The 21,514-nt window shown below is 43.0% G+C and overlaps 1 protein-coding gene across 1 annotated transcript in view; it reads right to left on the reverse strand.

Annotated features, from left to right (window-relative positions):
* The window catches only part of LOC105909998 (glutamate receptor ionotropic, kainate 3), a 118,887-nt gene that overhangs the window by 14,512 nt on the left and 82,861 nt on the right, over positions 1 to 21,514 (reverse strand). Inside the window, exons 9-12 of the mRNA XM_031577033.1 lie at positions 21,444 to 21,514; positions 14,423 to 14,626; positions 7,560 to 7,783; positions 3,521 to 3,639 (exon numbers count right to left, since the gene is read on the reverse strand). The exon at positions 21,444 to 21,514 is cut by the window's right edge and continues 43 nt beyond it. Coding sequence (XP_031432893.1) covers positions 3,521 to 3,639; positions 7,560 to 7,783; positions 14,423 to 14,626; positions 21,444 to 21,514 — 618 coding nt within the window. The remainder of the gene's footprint in view (positions 1 to 3,520; positions 3,640 to 7,559; positions 7,784 to 14,422; positions 14,627 to 21,443) is intronic.

Genomic DNA, 21,514 nt, shown 5'->3' on the forward strand with positions numbered 1-21,514 from the left:
ATATGTAGGGGTTATTTTTTTTTCAAACTTAGGGAAGAGAATTGAAGGGATTGTTTCATTCCCATCACACTGCATTAGGAAACATTCCTCTGTTTCTACTTCTTGTGCAGAAGGAGCATGGCCAGTGTGTGGTCACCGAGTCTGTACTTGAGTGAGTGTTTTTCTCATCTCCTGTCTCTTATAGTAGATACATATTCAGCCATTTTGTATTCTCTGTCAAAAATCAGTTCAGTTGCTGATTTGCTTTGGCATTTTTCCAATGAGTGATGTCTTTTCCCTTTATAACTATAGTTTGTTTCAGACATATTGTCTGAGGGTTTTTTTGGACACTCTTTTACCCTGCAGAACAAGCATCAGAAGAAGCTCTCTGAGGGCACTCATTTCAATGTCCTGCTCTTGGCAGCAAAAAGCTTGAAATTCAGAGGAATTTGGGTCACTGGACTTGTAAAATGTATGGGGTATAATGTAATAGCTCTTTTTTGAATTCTTATTGATAGTGGGAAGTGACCTAATTCAGCTCTTGGTGCGTTGTTTGGGGGGTGCTCTGTGCACTCAGTATGCTTTCACAAATTTGTGCTTGTTGCGTTTCAGTTGTTTTAGAGTTTTAATGGTCCCCATACCGCACCACAGTATAGAGAGCTTGGCTCAAATACACTGTTTATGTTTTTGTCAGAGTGTTAAAGAAATGTCATGTTTTATTGGAAAACCATGATTTTTGTTTTTATAGCAAATTCATGAGGGCAGGGCCCCTAGTCTGACAAAATGTGTCTAGACTTTGGAGTAGGTGCAGTTTTTGCCATTATGACAAGGTCCCCCGCAAATAAAAGGCACTTGACCTCTGATTCTTTTACGAGGAGGCCTGGAGCGGAAGAGCTATTCAATGTTTTGGACAATTAATTTGTATAAAGGTTGAATAGGGTGGGGCTGAATGGGCAACCTTGTCTAACTTGTGTTTTGGCAAGAGTCCAATTTGGCAATTGTCTAAGGTGTTTTGTTCTTTGATTAAGTTCTGTAGTCTGTTGTTCACAACGGAGCAGAATAGTTTCCCCCAGTTGTTACTGATACATACAAAATATTAAAATGCCTGAGTACAGACATCTCCCTCTCTCTTAGTCTGTCTCTCTCAGTCTCTCTTGCTCTCTCTCTCTCTCTCTCTCCCCATCTCTCTCGCTCTCAAATTCAAAAGAAGCTTAATTGGCGTGACCAAAATGTTCCTATTTCTATTCCTGTTGCCAAAGCATTTTGGTTCTGGGAGTACACTGAACTGTATATAAGATACAGGAGAAGGGGAGGAAGGAGTGGAAACGATCCAAAAAAAATCATCATCCTCATAATCATCAGCGAAGCAGGATAATAACAACAGCAGCAAAACAAAAAGACTAAGAAGGAAGTCACATATTCCACAGCGAGGACGAGGCCTTCCTCATCTTCTCCAATGAGGTGATCACTGCTCGCTAGTAGGAACTCAGGGAGGACCTCGCCTTTAAAATAAAATGTCTTTTGCCTAATGTCCTCATCTTTTGTACACTGTGTCAGGAAGTGCAGCTCTGTCTCTACTGTTCCTTGAGTCGTGTAGGACAAGACCAGGTGCTGTTGATTGTTCTGTGATTCTTGCCAATTCATTGATATGTATGTTAAATAGGTTTGTCTTGTCTCACCCCACACCGCTGGGAGAGAATTGTTTTTCTTCTGCTTCCAATCTTTATTGCACACTCACTTCCTGAAGACATTGATTTTATCAGGTCATAGGGTTTACCCCCACACCACTTTCTATAACTTTGTCAAATAAACCTGTGGGCCAAACTGAATCAAAAGCTTGTTTAGAGTCAATAAAATATGCATACATTTTTGTTTCGTTTTGGATTGCGTCTCTCCATTAGGATGTGCAGGGTGTAAATATGATCAGAAGGGTGGTAATTTGGTAAGAATCCAATTTGACTTTTACTCAGGACATTGTGCTTCATAAGTTTAGGACTCTAGAATTAAACTACAATATAGCTTACCAAGGTTACTGTTCACAAAACAAAGCCCCAAGTCGAATAGTTTTAAGGAACTTTGTGCTCAGGCATTTTCACAGTCTTTCTCCCTCTCTCGCTCTCTCCTCTCTCTCTCTCTGTCTCTCTCTCTCTCTCTCATTCTCTCTCTCTCTCTCTCTCTCGCCCTCTCTCTGTCTCTCGCTCTCTCGCTCTCTCTCTCTCTCTCTCTCTCTGTCTGTCCCTCTCGGTCTCTCTCCTATCCTTTCCTCTCTCTTTCTCTCTCAGTATCCGTCTCCCTCCCCCTCTCTCATTCTCTGTTGATTGACACAGTGAGGTGGTAGGCTATTCCCTACCAACCCACTGGTGAGCTGAAAGGTGTCTGGGGGGAGAGGAGCTGCAGCACTCATATGCCTAATGAATAGCACATCACATTTCCCATCCTCTTGGGCAAATATCCACCACAAAACAGCATCAGGCCAACCCATCTCTATTTGTCTGCTTACAGTACATTGAATTCTCTCTCTTTCTCTCGCTCTGTCTATCAATGTTTTATGGCTAAATGAAGAAGGGATTACTTAAAATATAAGTGTGAATATATTTGAGAAGCAAGAGGAAGCATTTACTTCAATCTCACTATAACATACAATTTACAATGGGAAGATTGCCAGGCATATTACATAGAAGGTAGGTCATGACACTCCAACGTAAAAAGTGGAGTGCCTTCAAGTCTTAGGCATGGTTAAGGATCTCCATACCGCTAACAGTCATTAGCAGAGTTGGGTCAACCTTAATTTTATCGTGTAACCAGATGTGACAGCAATGTTTGATGAAGCTGTTCTCATTATTTCCAATTACATTCGCCTCTGATTAATATATCAAATCACTTTTCTATGGATTGTTACAACAAGATGGATGGATTTAAAATGGATTTGACTCTGACTAGATGACAGATGTGCTGGAATCACGGCAGTGGAGATGCTCAAATCAAGATGCTTTTCTAAATGACAGCGGTGGCGGGCTTCTGAAGTTCAGTCTGCACATGAAAAGGGACGAGTATCTTCAAACTTCAACCGGGCGTCGGCCCATGCCGGTAAAGAGCCACTCTCCGCTGTCACTACGCTTTGATCCGCGCCATAACCTCTTGGCCGTGACATGAAAGCAAGGTCTCTGGCGGATCCTAGCCACAGTTTATAAGGAAACAAAATAAACCACCGCAACTGCCGCCATGTCTCCCCTCCCACCCAGTGAGAGTGTGACAGGTGTCTGACACCTTCCTCACTGTCACAATGACAATATCATCTTTTGTCACGGAAGACTTAGTTTCACTTGTTCCTGACAGACAGGTTTTGTAGAAGAAAGAAAGAAGGACAGACAGAAAGAATGAAAGGGTGGTAAAAAAAAAAGGCAGAGGTAAAAATGAAAACTCTTGTAGCTGTCAGCAGATGGGTTTTCGAGACAGTGCAGAGGAGACAGAGTGAGAGAGAGGGAGAGACAGATGAATAGATAGAGAGAGGACAGAACAGACATCCATTTCTGTTCCATACCTTGCTGCATGAGGGAGCCCACACCGAACCAGAAGCTGTTGAGTAAGGTGAAGTTGTTCTCCACCACATCAGAACCAGGATTGCAGGGGTGGGCATCGTACCATTCATACGGGCTGAACCTGAGGAGATCACACAGCCAGGCAGAATGAGCACAAGACCAGATTATGACAGTTACCACTACTGGAACATAAATGGGTAGGTCAAAGTACATCTCACACAGTTCCTGTTACACTCCAACTGCAGCATATGTACAGTTAAACACACTACTTAAAAGTGTGCAATAACAATGCAATACTGTGCATTTACATATTCCCACCATTAACACAAATCCTACATCCCTGTTTTGTGAAGTATCTGACTGTTGTTCCTAGCTGTTCATTTATCACAGTTTGGCTCATGTTATAGCTACACCGTAGCAAGAAATGCTGAATAATGTGAGGCTAATGGGCAAACAAAACAGAGAAAAGTCTCTGATATGGAATCATGGTGGACTATAAAAGTGTCTGTGTCTGAGATAGCACTTTCTCTCCAGACGACTGCACACTTAATCCCTTCCCTCAAATCATTCGAACAGGCTGCTATCATACAAGATACATGTGAGATATCAACCAGAGAAGAGGGCCTGATGACGATGCTGAGCCGTTACAGACTCAGATTACTACACACAGGACACAGGAAGAATAAAAACACACACGCACACACACACAAACATATTTATATATACGTTTGTAAATATATACAGTAAGTGCTTGACTGAAACCATCAGTTTGTTAATGATGATTACTGATATTCAGTGGTCTGAAAACATGCAAGAAATGAGAAGCTAAGCCAATCATGGACTCATATTGCTACATAACAGCACACAGAAAACCTTAATATAACCTTAGTATTGAGGGTTCCATTTTATATTAAAACTTCTTATAAGTGAATCATTTTAATAATAAATAGAACGGTGTACCTCTGAAATAAGGACTTATTATATATTGCCAACCCTACCCTAAGTGCATCCTCTTAAGAGATTCTTGTAACAACATGTACTAAAATAAGGTTAGTTTACTAATTAATTAAGTAATCATTACAATGGCACAACATACACTGAGTGCCAGCATTCAAGAACATTTGCCTGCTCTGTTTGTGCCTTTCTGTGCACCATACCTTAAATCCTATCAGCATACAAATGACTGACATTTTCACCCCTAATCACAGTGCTTTTCTGCGTCCGACTGCGTAATAAAAAGGGAAGCAGCGTATAGCGAAGGAGAGCTGCCGCCGCTGCCGCCGCTGCTGCTCGCTTTAATGAAGCCCAAACATTTGGAGAGAGATGTTGCTCTGCAGTATAGAACCTCCCTGTTGTGCTCCTGATGGAGATACTTAAACTTGTGCTTCTCCAGCCGAGAGCTCTTAAGACTTAGCAGCAGAATGGCTAAGGGAGACAAAAGAAATGAGATGAACTGAAACCTCAGACGGTGGGCTTTCACTTAGAACGTCTACACTGGCTTAAAGGAAGACACGTATTAACATAATGTGAAATGGTGACTGTGTGTGTCTTACAGTATGTGTGAAAAAATATGGTTGGTTGGGGGAAAATACTTGAATGAAACGCTGATTTAATTTGCAGTGTTTCATATTTAAGAGAGGGCCCTGTTCTGTGTGTGATTCTGCAGACTGTGTAAGCTAACATAATACAGAAACACACAGTCTGACTTCAGGGCAGCACATTAAAATTCCATTTATGGCTAAATGGGAGGCATGAATTGAAAAATGGCTTCCCGTGAAGACATGCATGCATATAAAATCTCAACCCTCAGCCGGTTCATGTAGCATCTTTTCAAAGAGTTTGTGCGGATTAAAAAAAAAAAAAACAGACACTTTTACAGGCCGATGGGAAGATAAAACATGTTAAATGTCAGTGCTTTCCTTTGGCTGAAATTAATTTGAATAATTTTCCGAACATGATCAGATTATCCTAATTTATTCAGCGTTTAGCTGCCAGAAGAAAACGAGTAAATGCTTTGGAACCCCTCTTTCTTTCTTTCTTTCTTTCTTTGAAAAAAGCTCTTTGGTTGGAGAACAGGGCGAAAAGTCCCCATAAGTCATGCATTCCACACCTCCAGTCTCTGCTTATCAGAATATTGAAGTTTGATGACTTTGGTTCTCCCCTAGCCAAGAAAGAAGTTACAAAATTCAATAATAAATGAAACAAACTTTCTGAAAGACTTGTAATGCAAAGGACTGCAGGTCTCTTAACAGGACATTAATTTCCACTCGCCTAGTCATTGGTGATATTCAACTACTGCAAACAGAAAATCCAATATTTCACAAAGACCAGGAGTGTAATTAAAAATACAGAAAAGAAAAGAACAGAGAGAGAGAGAGAGAGAGAGAGAGAGAGAGAGAGAGAGAGAGTGCTTGTCTATTTTGTCTGTCTCCTCAGTCAGACACACCTGAAGCTGCAACTCCCTGAAAATTGAATCTTGGCCAGAGTGTTGGTATTTGAGGAGATAAGAATAGAGGAATGGGGAAGAGAGAGAGAGAGAGAGAGAGAGAGAGAGGGAGAGAAAAAAAAACCTGTCCATTATTACACACCTGCTGGAGCGTAAGAGCTTATCCACACTAGTGAGGTATTGGAGTCTTAAATTTTAATCTGTATTCCGCTCCCTATTTTTATCTGTTTGAAATTTCTAATGTACAATTCCCGGGGTATGGGCAGTTTATTGAAGCATTGCCAAAAGTCATACCCAGCACCTTTCAGTTACATCCCTAAAAAGTGAACCTTGGTTTCGAGAGGCACTGATAGAACCACCTCATGCAGGATACAAGAGCATTTCATCACATTTAGCACTCAGACAGTTATGATTTATTTCTCTCTTTCACGGACGCAGAGGCACGAGTAGATTCCGCGTGTCACTGACCTGCAGTCATGGGCAGGGGAAGGCGTGTGGTGGGGGTAAAATATGGGCCCTGAGCCTAGAAACACATATTTCTCTTCCCCTTCTACTGTGATTGCTCAGTGAGAAACAACACAGTGACCTCTAAGCCAGCGACGAAAGGTTATGTCTCAATACAGGGAACAGGAAGTAGACAACTCAGAAGACTGATGGCATATTCAAGACCAACAAACACTCTGATGACTGACTGACTGACTGACTGTTTAGTCCACCTGACACAAGCATTCTAAATGTATGAGACCCAGCAGGTAAAAGAGAAAAAAGCAAGCGAGAGAGAAAGAAAGACAGAGAAAGAGAAAGAGAGAGAAAGAGAGAGAAAGGAAAGATATTATCCTAATTCTTATAAAAAACCTTTGCCCTTGGCTTGTAAAACCTGCTTTACAAGAGTCGTGAAGCTCGGTATGTCTGTATACACAAAGGCTGTATTTATGTGGTGAATATGTTCACAAACGACAGTTTTACAAATTTAGGGCGCCGTTATCACCTGCTGTAAAGGCCCTTTGTTTGTGACGGCAGTCTCCGAAATTACCTCTGCTATGGTTGATGGGCCTCGGCTGCCAGCATGATCTGATTTCTCACTTGTGTCTTTTCAGTGGGCGCTGAAAAGATGGGAGAGTGAGCGCTTCTCTGAGCTGATGAGTAGCCTGCAGCTGTGTCATCTCCACAGACAGAATCCCACCAAAGACTCATTCCCTCAAAGCTCGCTCAAGAACCACTCTAAGGTTTAGGGCCTTTATTCATTTTAAACAATGACCACCTGGAGGGAGGTAGAGAGAGGGCGCTTGCAAACCCTTTCTATTTCATTTCATTTTTTATTTTATTTTTTTAAAGGAAATCACTTCAACAGTTGGAAGAGAGAATGACTGAAATTGTTTTAAATTGTGTGTGTGTGTGTGTGTGTGTGTGTGTGTGTGTGTGTGTGTGTGTGTGTGTGTGTGTGTGTGTGTGTGTGTGTGTGTGCAAACGTGTTAGTGTGAACGGGTCTTTGACGTTTTATTAAGCACCTTTGATTTCAAAATGATTTCCAAAGCAATGAAATTGTTTTTTTTTTGTACTTTCTACTGTATGTTGTCCATGCCTGCCTGTCTCACCTTGCGATGACGAATAAGACACAGCTCACTCCCAGGTACGCCAGCAAGATATAGACCCAGATGTCGGGGGTCATGGGGTTGAGGAAGGAGAAGAAGCCGTTGTTGGTGTTGTTGGGCTTGCGGTAAAGGATGCTGATGCCCATATTGAGGAAAGGCTTGGAGAAATCGACGACTTTTTCTCGCAGGTAGGTGATGGTGAGAGGGGCCACGGCCAGGTCAGCTTTCTAAAGGCCAAGGGAGAGAAGAAAACACACAAGAGAGATGCACTCAGTTGCAAAGCCAAACCTTTCAGATTTATCTCACAACAATGCCTGAGAACATTTATTTTGTCCCCCCGAATGTTTTACTGGTGTGCAGAGTAAACTGTTATTATGTGGGCTGGAAAAATGTGTTTCCAAGTAACATTTAAAAACAAATCCACTTTCACTGAATAACAACCCTCTCCTCCCTAAGTACACAGTCAAAGCTGTGAATAATAGTTTATTTTTAAGCATGATGAGACCTCAGTGAAATATATGTGCTGATTGTTTTGACATACTGTTCAGCAATAAAACTGACATTTGACTCACACACGTCAGCCTTAACTCTCCATTATTTGTCTGCAAGGTACTGCTGCAGGCTTGCACACATCAACGGTGTGAGGTATGTGCGAGCTTGTGATGACTTCATATGGAGAACAGCCATTTTTGTGGTGAAATATCTCGATCGTTCAATGTGAGGAGGGTATGGAAAGATGATGAAATTAAGTCAGGGCAACTTTGAGACGTCCTTGAAGAAATGTGAAATAAAAAAAAGGAAGGCTGGGGGGTAATGTAGGGGTGAGTTGCCGTGGGAGAAAGGCACCCAAGTCAACCAAGACCTGCGGAGCTTTCTGCAAGTTGATTGTCCTGAGGTGCTACAGTCAGTGACACGGCTGGCCTGCTTTCCTGTCTCTCTACTGAGTTCCCCCTCTGTATGGTATAAAAGAAAGACAGCGAAAGAGAGAGAGAGAGAGAGAGAGAGAGAGAGGAAAAGATACAGAGAGAGAGAGAGAGAGCAAGAGAGAGAGAGCAGAGCGAGGAAAAGAGAGAGAGAGAGAGAGAGAGAGAGAGACGGAGAGAGAGAGAGAGTAGAAAACGAAACCTTCTGCTATGATTTTCAGGTGAAAGGGAAGCTTTTCACCTGCCTGTGTCTGGCTGCATATTTAGAAGGTCACCATTAACATGGCCTCCCTCTGCTTCCCCTGTCTCCAGGGTTGGACACCAGGTTAATGAAACCAGCTGCCAAGCCCACGCCTGACCGCCTCCTTCCTTCCCCTAACATGATGGAAGTCACCAAGGAGCTCAGACCTCCTGCTCCTCAAGGGACAGGAATGCAGACACAAGCACACAAACATACACACACACAGACACACACACACACATAGGCTACAAGCACTCTGCTCCATTCTAAGAACAACAATAAAGAAAGCGGCTTTTCAGAACCTCGCAAATCAGCACTTTTGGTTGATATATTTATTTATTTATTTATTTTATATTTTTGCATCCACAAGGCTGTCACTCCACCTGCTCAAAGTTCTTTGACCCGCTTTTTCAATGAAACACGCTGCAGCAGCGATTTGAGAGCAAACAAACATCATCGTACACTATTAAGTCCTGTTCATTCACTCCAGCACTCCTCATCATGAAAACACTACAACATGACAACCCCTAAATATCATCAGAGTGTTTGGATACTGATGGATACTGCTGCCTTTAGAGCTGAATCTGCTCTCCACCCCTGCTCTCTCTCTCATCACCACATCACATATCTGATATCACATCAAATATTTACATTTACAACAGCACAAACACTCTCTATCTCAGAATACCAACACAGGCCACGGTCCAGGACTTGGGCTAGTTTACCCATATAAGAATAATTCCATAAAATGAATATATTATATAGTATATACGATAACAGTGTGTTAACTCACATAATTATTGTCTCTTTCATATACAGTAACATAGAACAAATATATGATATATATAAGGACCTGCACTGCATGTTGAAGTGTATTATGGAATTATGTATATTTATGTGTACATGCAAGCTCTTTACTACAGATTCATCATGCAAACATTGTTCATGACAAGTTTTTTTGCAGACCTTTTACCAAACGGGTAGGCTTAGGTTATAGTATATGGATCTATAGGCTACATACATTCTTCTCAATAACACCCCATAGATGCAAATGTACAGTATCTATTCATTTTCTTACGCCCCTTAAGAACCACAGGTTCTTTTTAACGTTCTATATATATAAATTTGACTTGCCTTCACTTAACTCTGCATCTTATCCCTGCACATACCAAAATGTGGCATCAGATGTTTTTCAATTCTGTTTCATATGAAAAAAAACAATAAAATAAAAGCAAAATTTAAATTAATATCGGATTTGTGTCAAAGACTTACCTAAGGCTACACACCCACACACTTCCACTCACTATGATGAGCTCATGCCCTGTCTAGGCAAACAGTCTGTATGGATGGTCCACACCATATTCCCAATATTCACAGCATTTTCCCCCCAACTGTGAGCCACATGCCTCGTTACCGTTTCAGCCTCACAGTGGCTATTTTTGCACTAACACACCTGATGGTATAGCATGCCTAACATCCATCTGTTCGCCTTCTGGTAGACAATATCCAACAATTTTCAATAATTCTGGACTGTGTGAGCACCATGTTCTCTCGATTACAGCAATATTAAAGCAGCAATCGAATCAGCAAAGGCATGGGCACTAGGAATGCCAGGCTCTCGCAACCCGCAAATAAAGAGGCTTTTCATTAAAGTATTCTCCCAAGTCCAAAGCGCAGCTGCTATCTAAATACACAGACAATGAAAGCGCGATACTCCGTAACCTTCCCGTGTAACTGTCTGGGCAAAAGATTAATTACCGTGACAAAAACAAATGATGTGCTAAGCCAGCTATTAATACTGGCGTTGTGGCATGATTAATGGGATCATCTATTGTGACTGAATCTGGTTGAACAAGGCCGCTTGCATCGTTTGGTGTTTTCCTTCACAGCGCCCTTTGGCTTGGGCGAGGGCTTTGTGAGTACACGGGGAAGAAAGGAAAGGGCGCCCGGGCCGCCTGACACAAAGGCCCTGAGCGCTACTAATTAGCCATACTACACATGCTGCTGCCTACGCTACCCATTCAAGGGCTTTACAAACAGTGCCCTCATACAGAGAGTGGTAACGCCTCTCATATCCACCCACAAACACACACACACACAAACATATGCCTGCATACACACACACACATACACACACACACACACACACACACACACACACACACACAGACAAACGCATGCCTGCACATACACACACACACACACACACACACACACACAGACACACAATGCATAAGACAACACCTAAACACCTGTGCTCATGCACACACACACATACACACACACACACACACACACACAGAGACACACAATGCATAAGTCAACACCTAAACACCTGTGCTCATGCACACACACACACACACACACAAAAACACACACACCGACACACACACACACACACTCTCAATTTCGTCCTGTGTTTGACATAGCTAGCTGACCTACAAAGACTGAATGCCGAGATCTGACTTATTTCAATAAACCCCGCAAAAGTGCGTGTGCCGCCGTTAAACAGATGTGCTAGGGCAAAGGCGTTTTGTAATTTAGTAATGAAACTATGATTGATGGAGACTGGCGGGCTGACAGGTTTGAATGTATGGCCCTGTGATTTAGGGCCACTTTATCAGCACAAAACAACCAGGGGCCGGTTTGTTTACTTGTTGTCTTCCTTAAACCCGTGAACCCTGACTGGATGACCCCCTTGCTGATGCTCACCTATCGCCCGGGCCCACTGTGAGGAAGTAATGAAAATTCTTTAAGGGTTAATAAACAGCCTTGATGGAAATAAATGGAACCGATAAATATCTTTGACAGTGTCCATTAATAACTGCTCCCCCTCCGTCCTCTCTCCCTCAACCACCTCCAACCGCTCTCTTTTTTGGGGTCTGAAGTGGAAAGTGGAAAGCAGACAAATCTCTGTTTGCCGTTTCTTTACTATAAATAGATGCCTGTGTCACTATGCTCACAGTCCTTGTGCTGCAGCCACTTTTGGAAAATTGGATCAATTGATGGTAAAGATATTAAAGCTGTGCATTTTAAAGATAAACACAGAGAGAAAACTCTTTTAAAAAAAGTAAAATAATCTAGTTATTTCTTTTTAAGTCAGCACAATAGCCCTGGGCAATGACGGGAAATGGCATTCCGAGGGAAAAATCAGCGGCCAAATCCCTGCAAACATAAATCCCCCTTTGGAGATAACGATTCAGGTTTACTCACATCAAAATGGCCTATCTATCCAGGCTTCTCCCAGCAATCGGGGGTCAGCTCTCTGAGTCTCCTTTTGGATTTGCTTTTCAGCTCTGTTGATTCACGATCGCCTTATCTAACGTTCACCGTGCAGAGAGAGGCGCTGGGGCACAAAATGGAGCCTCTAAAATACACAGACTGCACCTTCGATACCACACCTGTAATTTGATAAGGACCAAGAAAACGTGTGACTGTGCTCACACCAAACAGAAGGCCAAGACAAAGTAATTTTAACAATCAGACGCTAGTGGCATGTGGACTGAAATTGAGGGTTGGGGCAGGGGCAGGAGTGGTGGGTTTGAATGGGTGTTCGTGGGTATAAACACTTCAAATCTCTTAGCCGTCACAGATAAGTCCTGGGAAATGCTCCAAACAGCTGCCATATTGCACTCACAGCCTGCATGGAATATTAATCTTCCGAGCAAAAGAGCCAAGCAGCCATGTGAACTCTTGTGTGTGTGTGTGTGTGTGTGTGTGTGTGTGTGTGTGTGTGTGTGTGTGTGTGAGTGTGTGTTTTCAAGATGTATCTGGGTCTAAAAGCTGAGAAATTAAAAGTAAAACCATCTCTTTGTCTCTTGAACATGCAGAGAGAAAGGAGAGTTAGGCAACACTGCAGTGATAATTAGAAATGACAGCCTCCTAGTGGTTTGCATGTCCTCTGTGGATACAAGACATACAAACATTGTTGTTTTCTCCACATTTATTGTGATGCCACTAGCCTTCATAGTTCCACTTTACACCGAAATAACAGCTGTGTGGTATTACAGAAATGTGGTCACGGACCAACGTTAGACGCGAGACAGAGGGGGATGCATTTCAGATGCTCAGTCCCTCAGGAGACAAATAAAATATGATTGAACTGCATTTAGCTCTTCTGTCAGATAAAGGGACACCACTTCCTGTAAGGAAAAGAACAAATCGGAGAGTTCCTAAATATTCATGGATGCTGGTCGTCAAGGCGCTGCCTGGGACTCCCAATGATAACAGCAATGATAACAGCACTTCCATGATTGCAAAGAGAACCTCGTAAAACCGTAAGATGCCTCTGGGCAGACTCTCTTAGGTGGTTACAGAGATTGAATGAGATAGCCGCCTAGTTTACGGTGGCCGTTGAAATAAAAAAAAAATAAGGAGAAAGACAGAGAGAGAAAGCTAGAGGGGAAAACAGTGCATATATTTTCATTTTGATTTTTCATGGCGCAATCCCTTTGTCTCAAGGTGACTGTTATCACGCTGGATCTGGCCAAAGCTTTGGGGAAGATTAAGTGCTCAGGCAATGCCTCCCCTCTTCTAACCTTTACAGCGCCTATCCATTGACTCCGACCACATGACTCCCTCCACTAAATGCCACTTAAGCTATTACAACTTTCTCAGCCGAGCCTGCCTCTGACCCTGAAAGGTGAGGACAGGGAAAGGGCGATGGGATGAAAGCCACTCCTCAATTGCCAGCGAAGCACCATCGCCCGTCCTCAAAGTGAGGATCTCAGCTTCCGCAGGACACCTGTGTTGGAGCACTCTGCTGAGAGGGTGGTAGGCCCATGGGTGGGGGGTGTAGGTGGGTGTGTGTGTGCGCGTGTGTGTGTGTGTGCGTGTGTGTGCGTGTGTGTGTAGGAGGTTGTTTTTCGCTGGCTCAGTACAAATGTTTAACTGTGTACTTGCTGTGATAGCACTTGCTAATACCTTGTCTGAGCGTATTGACTCTTTGCTAACTTTACTGCCCTGCAAGTGTAGCATCCACAATTTAACTCATGGCTCTGCCACTGGAAATCTGGTCTGCGCTAACAGCAGTGCACTTAGAGGTACATTAAATTACTGCACGAGGAGCAGCTAGTTTGATTTGCAGAAATGCACCCACAGCAGGTGTGCTAATAGACTGGCAGCAGCTGAATAGATGTGGAGAAGTCACAGCGATAATAATCCCTCTAGTTACTTCAGTTGTGTACAGAACTCGGGCTCCTCTGCCTCGCCTGCCAAGCCCTCTGTATTTCACTGATCCATGTTTTCGCTTTCATTCTTTCATGTCTGTCACTGTTTCAGACAAGCTTGCTCAACACAGAAATGTTCTTGAAAGGAAATATGTCTTATGTATTACCTCAACAGATCTGATCGGTACAAAAGCAAAGTGATTTTAAGACTAGCTTTTTGCAGAGTGAGGCTGTTCATAAGTATATGGTATGAAATAAAGATCTCTTCGGGTTCCCTTTAAAATTACCCCCATTAATGAAGTAGCTTTGCCACATGAGTTCTGGGTACATTATGAGGTTGTCTACCACCTACCACATATTGAGGAGAGACTAAGGGAACCTTTTAATCCCAAATTAACCACACTGTCAGGAAACAAAATGAATGTGAGCATAAGTATGTAACACCAGAGCCAGGGCCGATTTCTGTGGTGTGGAGCGGGTAAAGTGTAGTCGTGGGGACCCATTTCTGTCACAGGTCGTTCAAGCAGTACTCACGTGCTCCATTAGTTCTCGGATCAGGCCGTTCCACTGGCTCTTGTCGTCCTGCGAGCCGTACTTCCCGTCCGGCACCAGGCGGATCTCGTAGGTGAAGCCCAGGATGCTAGCCAGCTCCTTGAGCAGGTCGATGCAGAAGCCCTCGAACCGGTCGTTGCCAACGAGCGCCCTGTCAGACTTCTTAAGCATGACGTATGGCTCCTCCTGCTCAGACAGAGAACATCAAATGAGCGCCCGTGTTGAGCTAAGCTCTTTCGCTCCGTTTGAACACGCACACCTAATTTAGGTAAAGTGATTTCTGCTGTTAGCGCGCAGTGTCACTTAACACAAGGCGACAGCTGATTCAAACGCCATGCATCAACACAAAAAATTGAGAAAAGATTGCATTAGAAGAGGTTGCGTTAGTCAGCTTTTAGCAAATGTATTCCACTCTAAAACAATTACAAACGATCACTTTATAAGAACTATTTATGATGCACAGGTGTAGAAGTGACTGCAGCCCATGTAATGGTTTCAATGAGAAAGGAACCCACAACACAAGAAATACATACAGTAAACAATTGCCATGACGACCATTTACACATGGGTTTATGAGTAATGTTAAATAATTCCTGAGAGAAAATGGTATCTGTTCTCTTTGAACATTTGTTTGTGCCTGTCTGTTGTGCCATATGGAGAGGGTTTGCTTTGTTGGAAAGAATCCATTGGCCGACTTTCTCTGGTATGCTCAATTGAGCTCGGAAAAGTACTTGAAAGGGAACAGAAAGCATTTGTTAACAAATTCTGCTTTTAATCATGTGTTCTGTCAGAATTTGTTCTTTTTTTATGGTGCATGATGCAACCATTGATGATGGGATCTCGCGATGAGGCCCGCCGTGCATCTCGTGCATTTTACGATCAGGGCACTGTCAAAGCTTTATGGCGGTGTAATATTTCCTCAAGCAAGTCGTTATTTGGATCGTATAAACTCTTGATTAGGAACAGAAGACCGTAATGAAAATGAACACGCTCATAATGTCGTCTTCAAAGTCGTCACCAACCATAGTTGGTAGACTGACAGGAGGCTCCACTGAGAGCTGGTGAGCTGAAGACACAAACGGGAGACAGTGAGGAAAGGCCTGCGCCTGTTGTCATCCCACCTGCGTGTAAAGTCTCCATAGAAAATTAGTTTAAACTGCATAGCAATCAGTAGAGCCTCTTCAATACCTCAGTCTTTTTTTTTTAACGGCACTGTGCCACGCTTGCACTTCAGCTATAGTGCCATTTATGTCTTTGAATGAGCAGATATGCGATTTATAGTCCCTTGACGAGGTAATCGATTCTATGGTCAAGGTGACCCCGGCTTTCGACTTGTTTCGCCCAATTCAAGCGTGACAGTGGCACGAAATGGGCAGCTGAGGAGAGGAAGTGCTGCGGTCTCAATAACATCCTCGAGGATGTCTGATGGAGGAGTGGGGGGAGGGGGGCAGGAGGAGGAGGGGAAGGCAGAGGAGGTGGAGGCAGAGGAGGTGGAGGAGGAGGGGGAGGCAGTGCTTGCAGCCGGCCCGTAAGGGTATGACTGATGTTGTAAGCGTGCGTAATGATGCTCAGCTGAGTTTGGAAATCAATTTCACCGCTGCTCCCCCATCTTGTCCAGTTGCCTTGATAGTAAATGTCCCAGAAGGGTGCCATTTGCATGGCTCTGTCACCGGGGAGCCCAGATTTTAATTTGTCAGGCTCGGCTGTTTTGTCAGGCGGCGACACAGGCCCAGCACGGTCTCTTTCAACGGCTGTATATTAAAATACATGTACTGGGACTGCGTATGGTAAATATTCTGAATGTTTAATGCACACAAGCTTTTCAGGAAAGTTTTGTGTAGGGGAGACAGGATTCAAAGTTAGAAAAGACTACAGCTTCTCCACTCTACTAGGCTCACTGCACTATACAGAGGTGAAATTACTTACACATGAGGGGAATTATATTTACTTCTGTAACATAATAAGCTGTTGCTTCATCACGATAAACTAAAATGGGACCTTTTGTTCTCATGTTCTGTGGCATGACAATTGTGCTTAAATTGGCATACAAATAACCAAGCACACATGTGTTAAAGTGTATAAAAATGACAATACAAAATTATAACCAAAATGATCTTTCGCAAGCCTGACAATGGCCTATATACAACATAATGTCCTCCTCACTACATGCGAGGCTAATAGCCTGACTGGTGTAGTTTTCCATTCATAGACACACTGCACAAATAGAAGAGACCGCTGGGGGCTAATGGGCAAATATAGCGGGCCAAGAGAATAAGCATTAAATATCATAATCTCTTTCCAAACACAAATGCTACTGCTGTTCTGGCCAGGTGGCTCATTCTTGCACTGATGGCTTTTCATTAGGGATGCACCGATACCACTTTTTTACAAACCGATACGAGTATGAGTATTTTTATTTGTGTACTTGCCGATACCGAGTACCGATACCGATACTTCTTAGATTTGGTCTCCATGAAAGTGCAATTAATTTGGAGGCAGATTTTATTTTATCCTCTGCAGATTATGTCAAGCCTATAGTACAAAATTAACAGAAGGCTATCCCAAGCCAAAAATAAACAGAGCTTTCTGGTTTTAACACACAAAAAAGCCTTCAAACAGACAATATCATCACATGAGACAAAATGCAAATATAACCAGATAAAGGCAATTCAATTTGCTGCATAGTTAACAACACAGTCTGCTTAACAAAAAGTGAACAGAACTATTACTAGATTAGCACAAGAGCACATTTCAGTTACAAAAGGATCAGAATAATCTCCTGCTCAAGTACACAAACAATCACTTAACCCAGGGGTTCTCAAACTTTTGCAAGCTGGGCCCCCCCAAAGTTGGTTAGGGGTAGTCGGGGCCCCCCCATCCCCCGCGCCGCCCGCGGCCCGCCGCCCGCCGCCACCGCCCTCAACTACACCACCATATATAGATAGATAGATAGATAGATAGATACCGTAGATAGCATATTGTTATTGATAGGCCTGACATGTCAAGGTTAGGCTATTGTTATTGTTAGGCCCATACAGACAATTATTATAACTATTTATTATTATTATTGTTATTATTATTATCATCAGTAATAGTAGGCCTATCAGTAGGCTATTAATTATTATCACCATCATTATGTTAATATTATTATAATTAATGATTATCGACCAATTATTATTATTGTATTATTATTATCATCATAATCATAATAATAATTATTATTATCATTATCATAATAATAATAAGTATTATTATTGCTATCATTAGGATACTGTTATTATTATGGGCCTCTTGTGATCTTTACAAAAAAAATCCTACAGGTCTGTCAATGTGAGACATGAGCCTGCTTTGCACTGCAAAGGTCCTCAAATCTTGGGGCAATGTTTGACAAACATATCCTCAGGTCATCCTCGATCTGTGCGCGGTTGCGGTATTTAGTTTTGAGCGCAGTCAGTCTTCGACGCGAAAAGGAGGAGCATTTCTAAGGCTATGTCGCAAAGCTGATCATTGCTACCCAGAATGACGAAAGAGGGGAGATGCTTAAGTCTACTGTCACTCTTCAGCTGCTCTTTCATGTCTGATGGAAATGGATCCCGAACTCATGCCAAATAACGGTAGTCCTCTTTGTAGGACCCAAACTGATTTCTGATATTCAGCGAGATACTGACATCGGTATTGCGCTGAGTTTAGCTCCTGTCATTATTCTACACTTGTTGTGCGGCCGGCAAAATCAGTGTTTCGGCAATTGTATGGGGTTTGCCAAGCTTAGCAATTCTATGAGCAACTACATAAGATGCCTCCAGACACTGCTTGGAGATGGTGGTTCGTTGTTGCTGGAGGCCATCACGTTTATGTTTAAAGAAGTCCACAGGCTTCTCTTTCTGACTTTTACGAATCAGAAACTTGTCCATATTTGTGTTTGTTTGCTGATACAGTGTGTGTGAAGTTAATAAAGTTCTCATTTCAGTTCGTCGTGTTCTTGTATGTGTGGTTGTGAACGACTTGCACACGAATAATGGATAAGGCTGTGCTAGGCAATAATTCCTAACAAAACGAACTGTACACAATGTAGACAGGGACAGCACAAAATAGTATTCAAGTGCTGGTGTTTTATTTGTTGCAACACGGTGGATGATCGAAAAATGTAAAGGTAGATGTTAAGGAGAAAAGGGCTAGCTGCAGTTGAAAGAAGGTAGCTAGCTAGGCTAGCTCTCGGGGCTACGAGCTTTTTCAAAAGACTGTGGAGCAAATTACTCCTTAGAATAGGCTACGAATAGACCTACTGCAAGTGCAGTAAGGTATTACTAAGGAAGGAGTGAGTCTTTAAAAAGACTGTTTATTAAGCAATGAATATCTGAATGATAGAGGAAACAAGAGACATTGAACAAACTCTGCAGAGTGTTGTCTCAGGGTGAGCGCTTACCATGCCTGCGGTTTTTTTTTATACTCGGAAGCTTGGGTGCAACTCGCGTTCAAATGATAAGACTCCGTTTTGATTGGTGGATCAGGAGCAAAACAGTATTTGATTTGTTTGGGTCAGTCCAGCCCCTTGCATTTCGCCACTGAGGGAGCTTTCACTAACCAGTGACAGGTCGGCGGTCGTTTTTTTTTTTTTCTCCGTCTGTGACATCGCGCCCCCCCTGGAGAGTGTTCGCGCCCCCCCAGGGGGGCGCGCCCCCCACTTTGAGAACCACTGACTTAACCTATGTGGCACAGTCTTTCTCTCTACCTCTCTCTCTCTGTGTGCGTGCGCGTTTTTTTCTTTTGCAAGACGTCAGTTAAGATTGGTTGCTTCGGTCTTGTGCCACTAGCATCAGTGAACGCTGTGTACTAAGCACTATGGTGTGTCTTCAGATGTTTAATCAAATTGCTTGTGTTAAACAAAGTACTTTCCTTTCCGCCCCTCCACACCGTAGCAGTGCAGATCTTACACTGTGCCTTACTCCTGTCGTCGTCATTTATCTTAAAATGAGCCCAAATCGCCGTTAAGGCAGCTCAACGGAATTGCTAATCGCTAACGAGATGCTAGCAGCTAAATTTAGCGAAACCTGTATACTGAAATACTTTGACACTATGACAAACTTTCCTAACACAGTCAAACATCAAGCAAATGCAACACAAGACGGCAAATAAGCTACTTACTAGTCTGGCAGAGAGTGGTAGGACAGGTAGGACAATAAATCACATTTTGTGTCAGCATAGCCCGGCCAGTTTGATGCAGTGAAATACTGATGAGTGGTATCGGTGCTTGGTATCGGCCATTCAAAACGAGTACGAGTACGAGTATTTTAACGAAGTGCATGTATCGGTATCGGTATACTGGTATCGGTATCGGTGCATCCCTACTTTTCATGGACTCCGACGCAACTGAAAAGCCTGAGAACATTCTGATTTGTTATTGATGTACGTCCGATTTTGAGATGTCAGTCTTGACGTATTGGGTAATTATGACAAAGGCATTGACAATGTCATACAAAATGGCCCCCTGATGATATAGAGAAGGTGGTTACCATGAATAATTATGCACGGACACCTTCAGACATTTGTTAGACTGACTATTCGCTTTAAACTCAGATAACCTCACAGTGACAGGTTCGCACAAAAGAAACAAGAGGGTGCCTTTGAGGTCCTCTGAAAAGGTCTCTGCAGCCAGCTGTTTCACAACTTGACTCTGCGTCTGCCTGACAGTAAATGCAACTCTCCTCCTTGGTAGTGAAAAGGCATTGATTATATCCCTGGACCCCAGTCGCTCATAATTACAGCCTAGGCGTTCAATCTCCTCTTAATGATAGTGTTTATCGTTGTTGATAACTCATGTGTCTGACCAAAATAAACCCGCGAGGGCCGTTCGTTGTCAGCACCCCTGTGACATCTCCGCACAACCCCAAACCTCCCTTAGACAGGCTAAACTACAGCCCTAAGAGCATCTGCACATGGCGGGGGGTTGTTGAGGGAGGGGCCACCTGTTTATGCGTGCTCTCAGTGTGACGCTATGAATAACAGGATTGCTTGGCTTTATCTAGTGCGTGACAGTGCATAGACACAGAAATTCCACAAGCATCGATGTAGCAACATCTTTGCGTGTGACTTTGAGGGCCCTTATTTCATTGACGGCCGATAGGCAAAGTAGCACGCAAACGGCGCGCATACGCAACAGCAAAGTCTGTCACGTATGAACTAAAGCTATCGTGTGCCGTGTGGGAGCACTGCGTGGACCCACCAATGTCTGTGCATGCTCGTGGTATTAAATTAACAAAAAAAATTTGCCAAGTTATTAAATTAACTTTAGTTCATGCACGGTGGACTTTGCTTGTTGCCAGTTGCCCATCAATGAAATTAGGGCCCTGAGCATTCATTTGAACAAATTCAGCAATTGTATTTACTGTATGTACAAATACTGATCACAAACACAAGCACAGACAAAGCACAATGCAATGACCAAGTAGAACAAAATTACATAGTGCATTGATCATGTAGGCTACGTTATTTAATAGAGGAATTATCTAGTTCAGTGCATTATGAATAGTACGTATTCATAAGACTGTGTGTACCAAAGCAGTTGTTCTTTAGCCCATGGACACGTGGGTTCACCAAACAGTGAATAATGTGACCTTTTATGCCAGAATGATAAGTAAATAATAACTCCAGATACCATAAAGAGGATTCTGCTGAAAGCATCATTTCCAAGCTCTCGCAGACATGTGCAGGGATAATATAAAGGGCTGCCCTAGAACTGACACACACGGGCTACAAACAAATGCACAAGCAAAGACACTGGCTGTTATAAACACACACATGCAATCCAGCGATGTCAAGTGTAATTTCAGATCTCCACTATGTGTATACCAGTCTAGGCTATGGAAGAATTTAGCAATGAAGGTCTTGCATTTCTTCTGAAAAAAAACAGCCACAGTCTAAAGAGTTGGCTCGTAAAATCAGGCTGCAAGTGAGAGTGGGAGAGGTGTGTTGTGTGTCCTTCACGCTGGGTGCTTGCGTGACCTACCAGGATGGTGGTGATGACCAGCGAGCGGTTGGAGAGCGAGTCTGTGATGTTCATCCCATTCCGCCTGGGGA

The sequence above is a fragment of the Clupea harengus genome, chromosome 11 (genome assembly GCF_900700415.2).
Source record: "Clupea harengus chromosome 11, Ch_v2.0.2, whole genome shotgun sequence".
NCBI lineage: Eukaryota > Metazoa > Chordata > Actinopteri > Clupeiformes > Clupeidae > Clupea > Clupea harengus.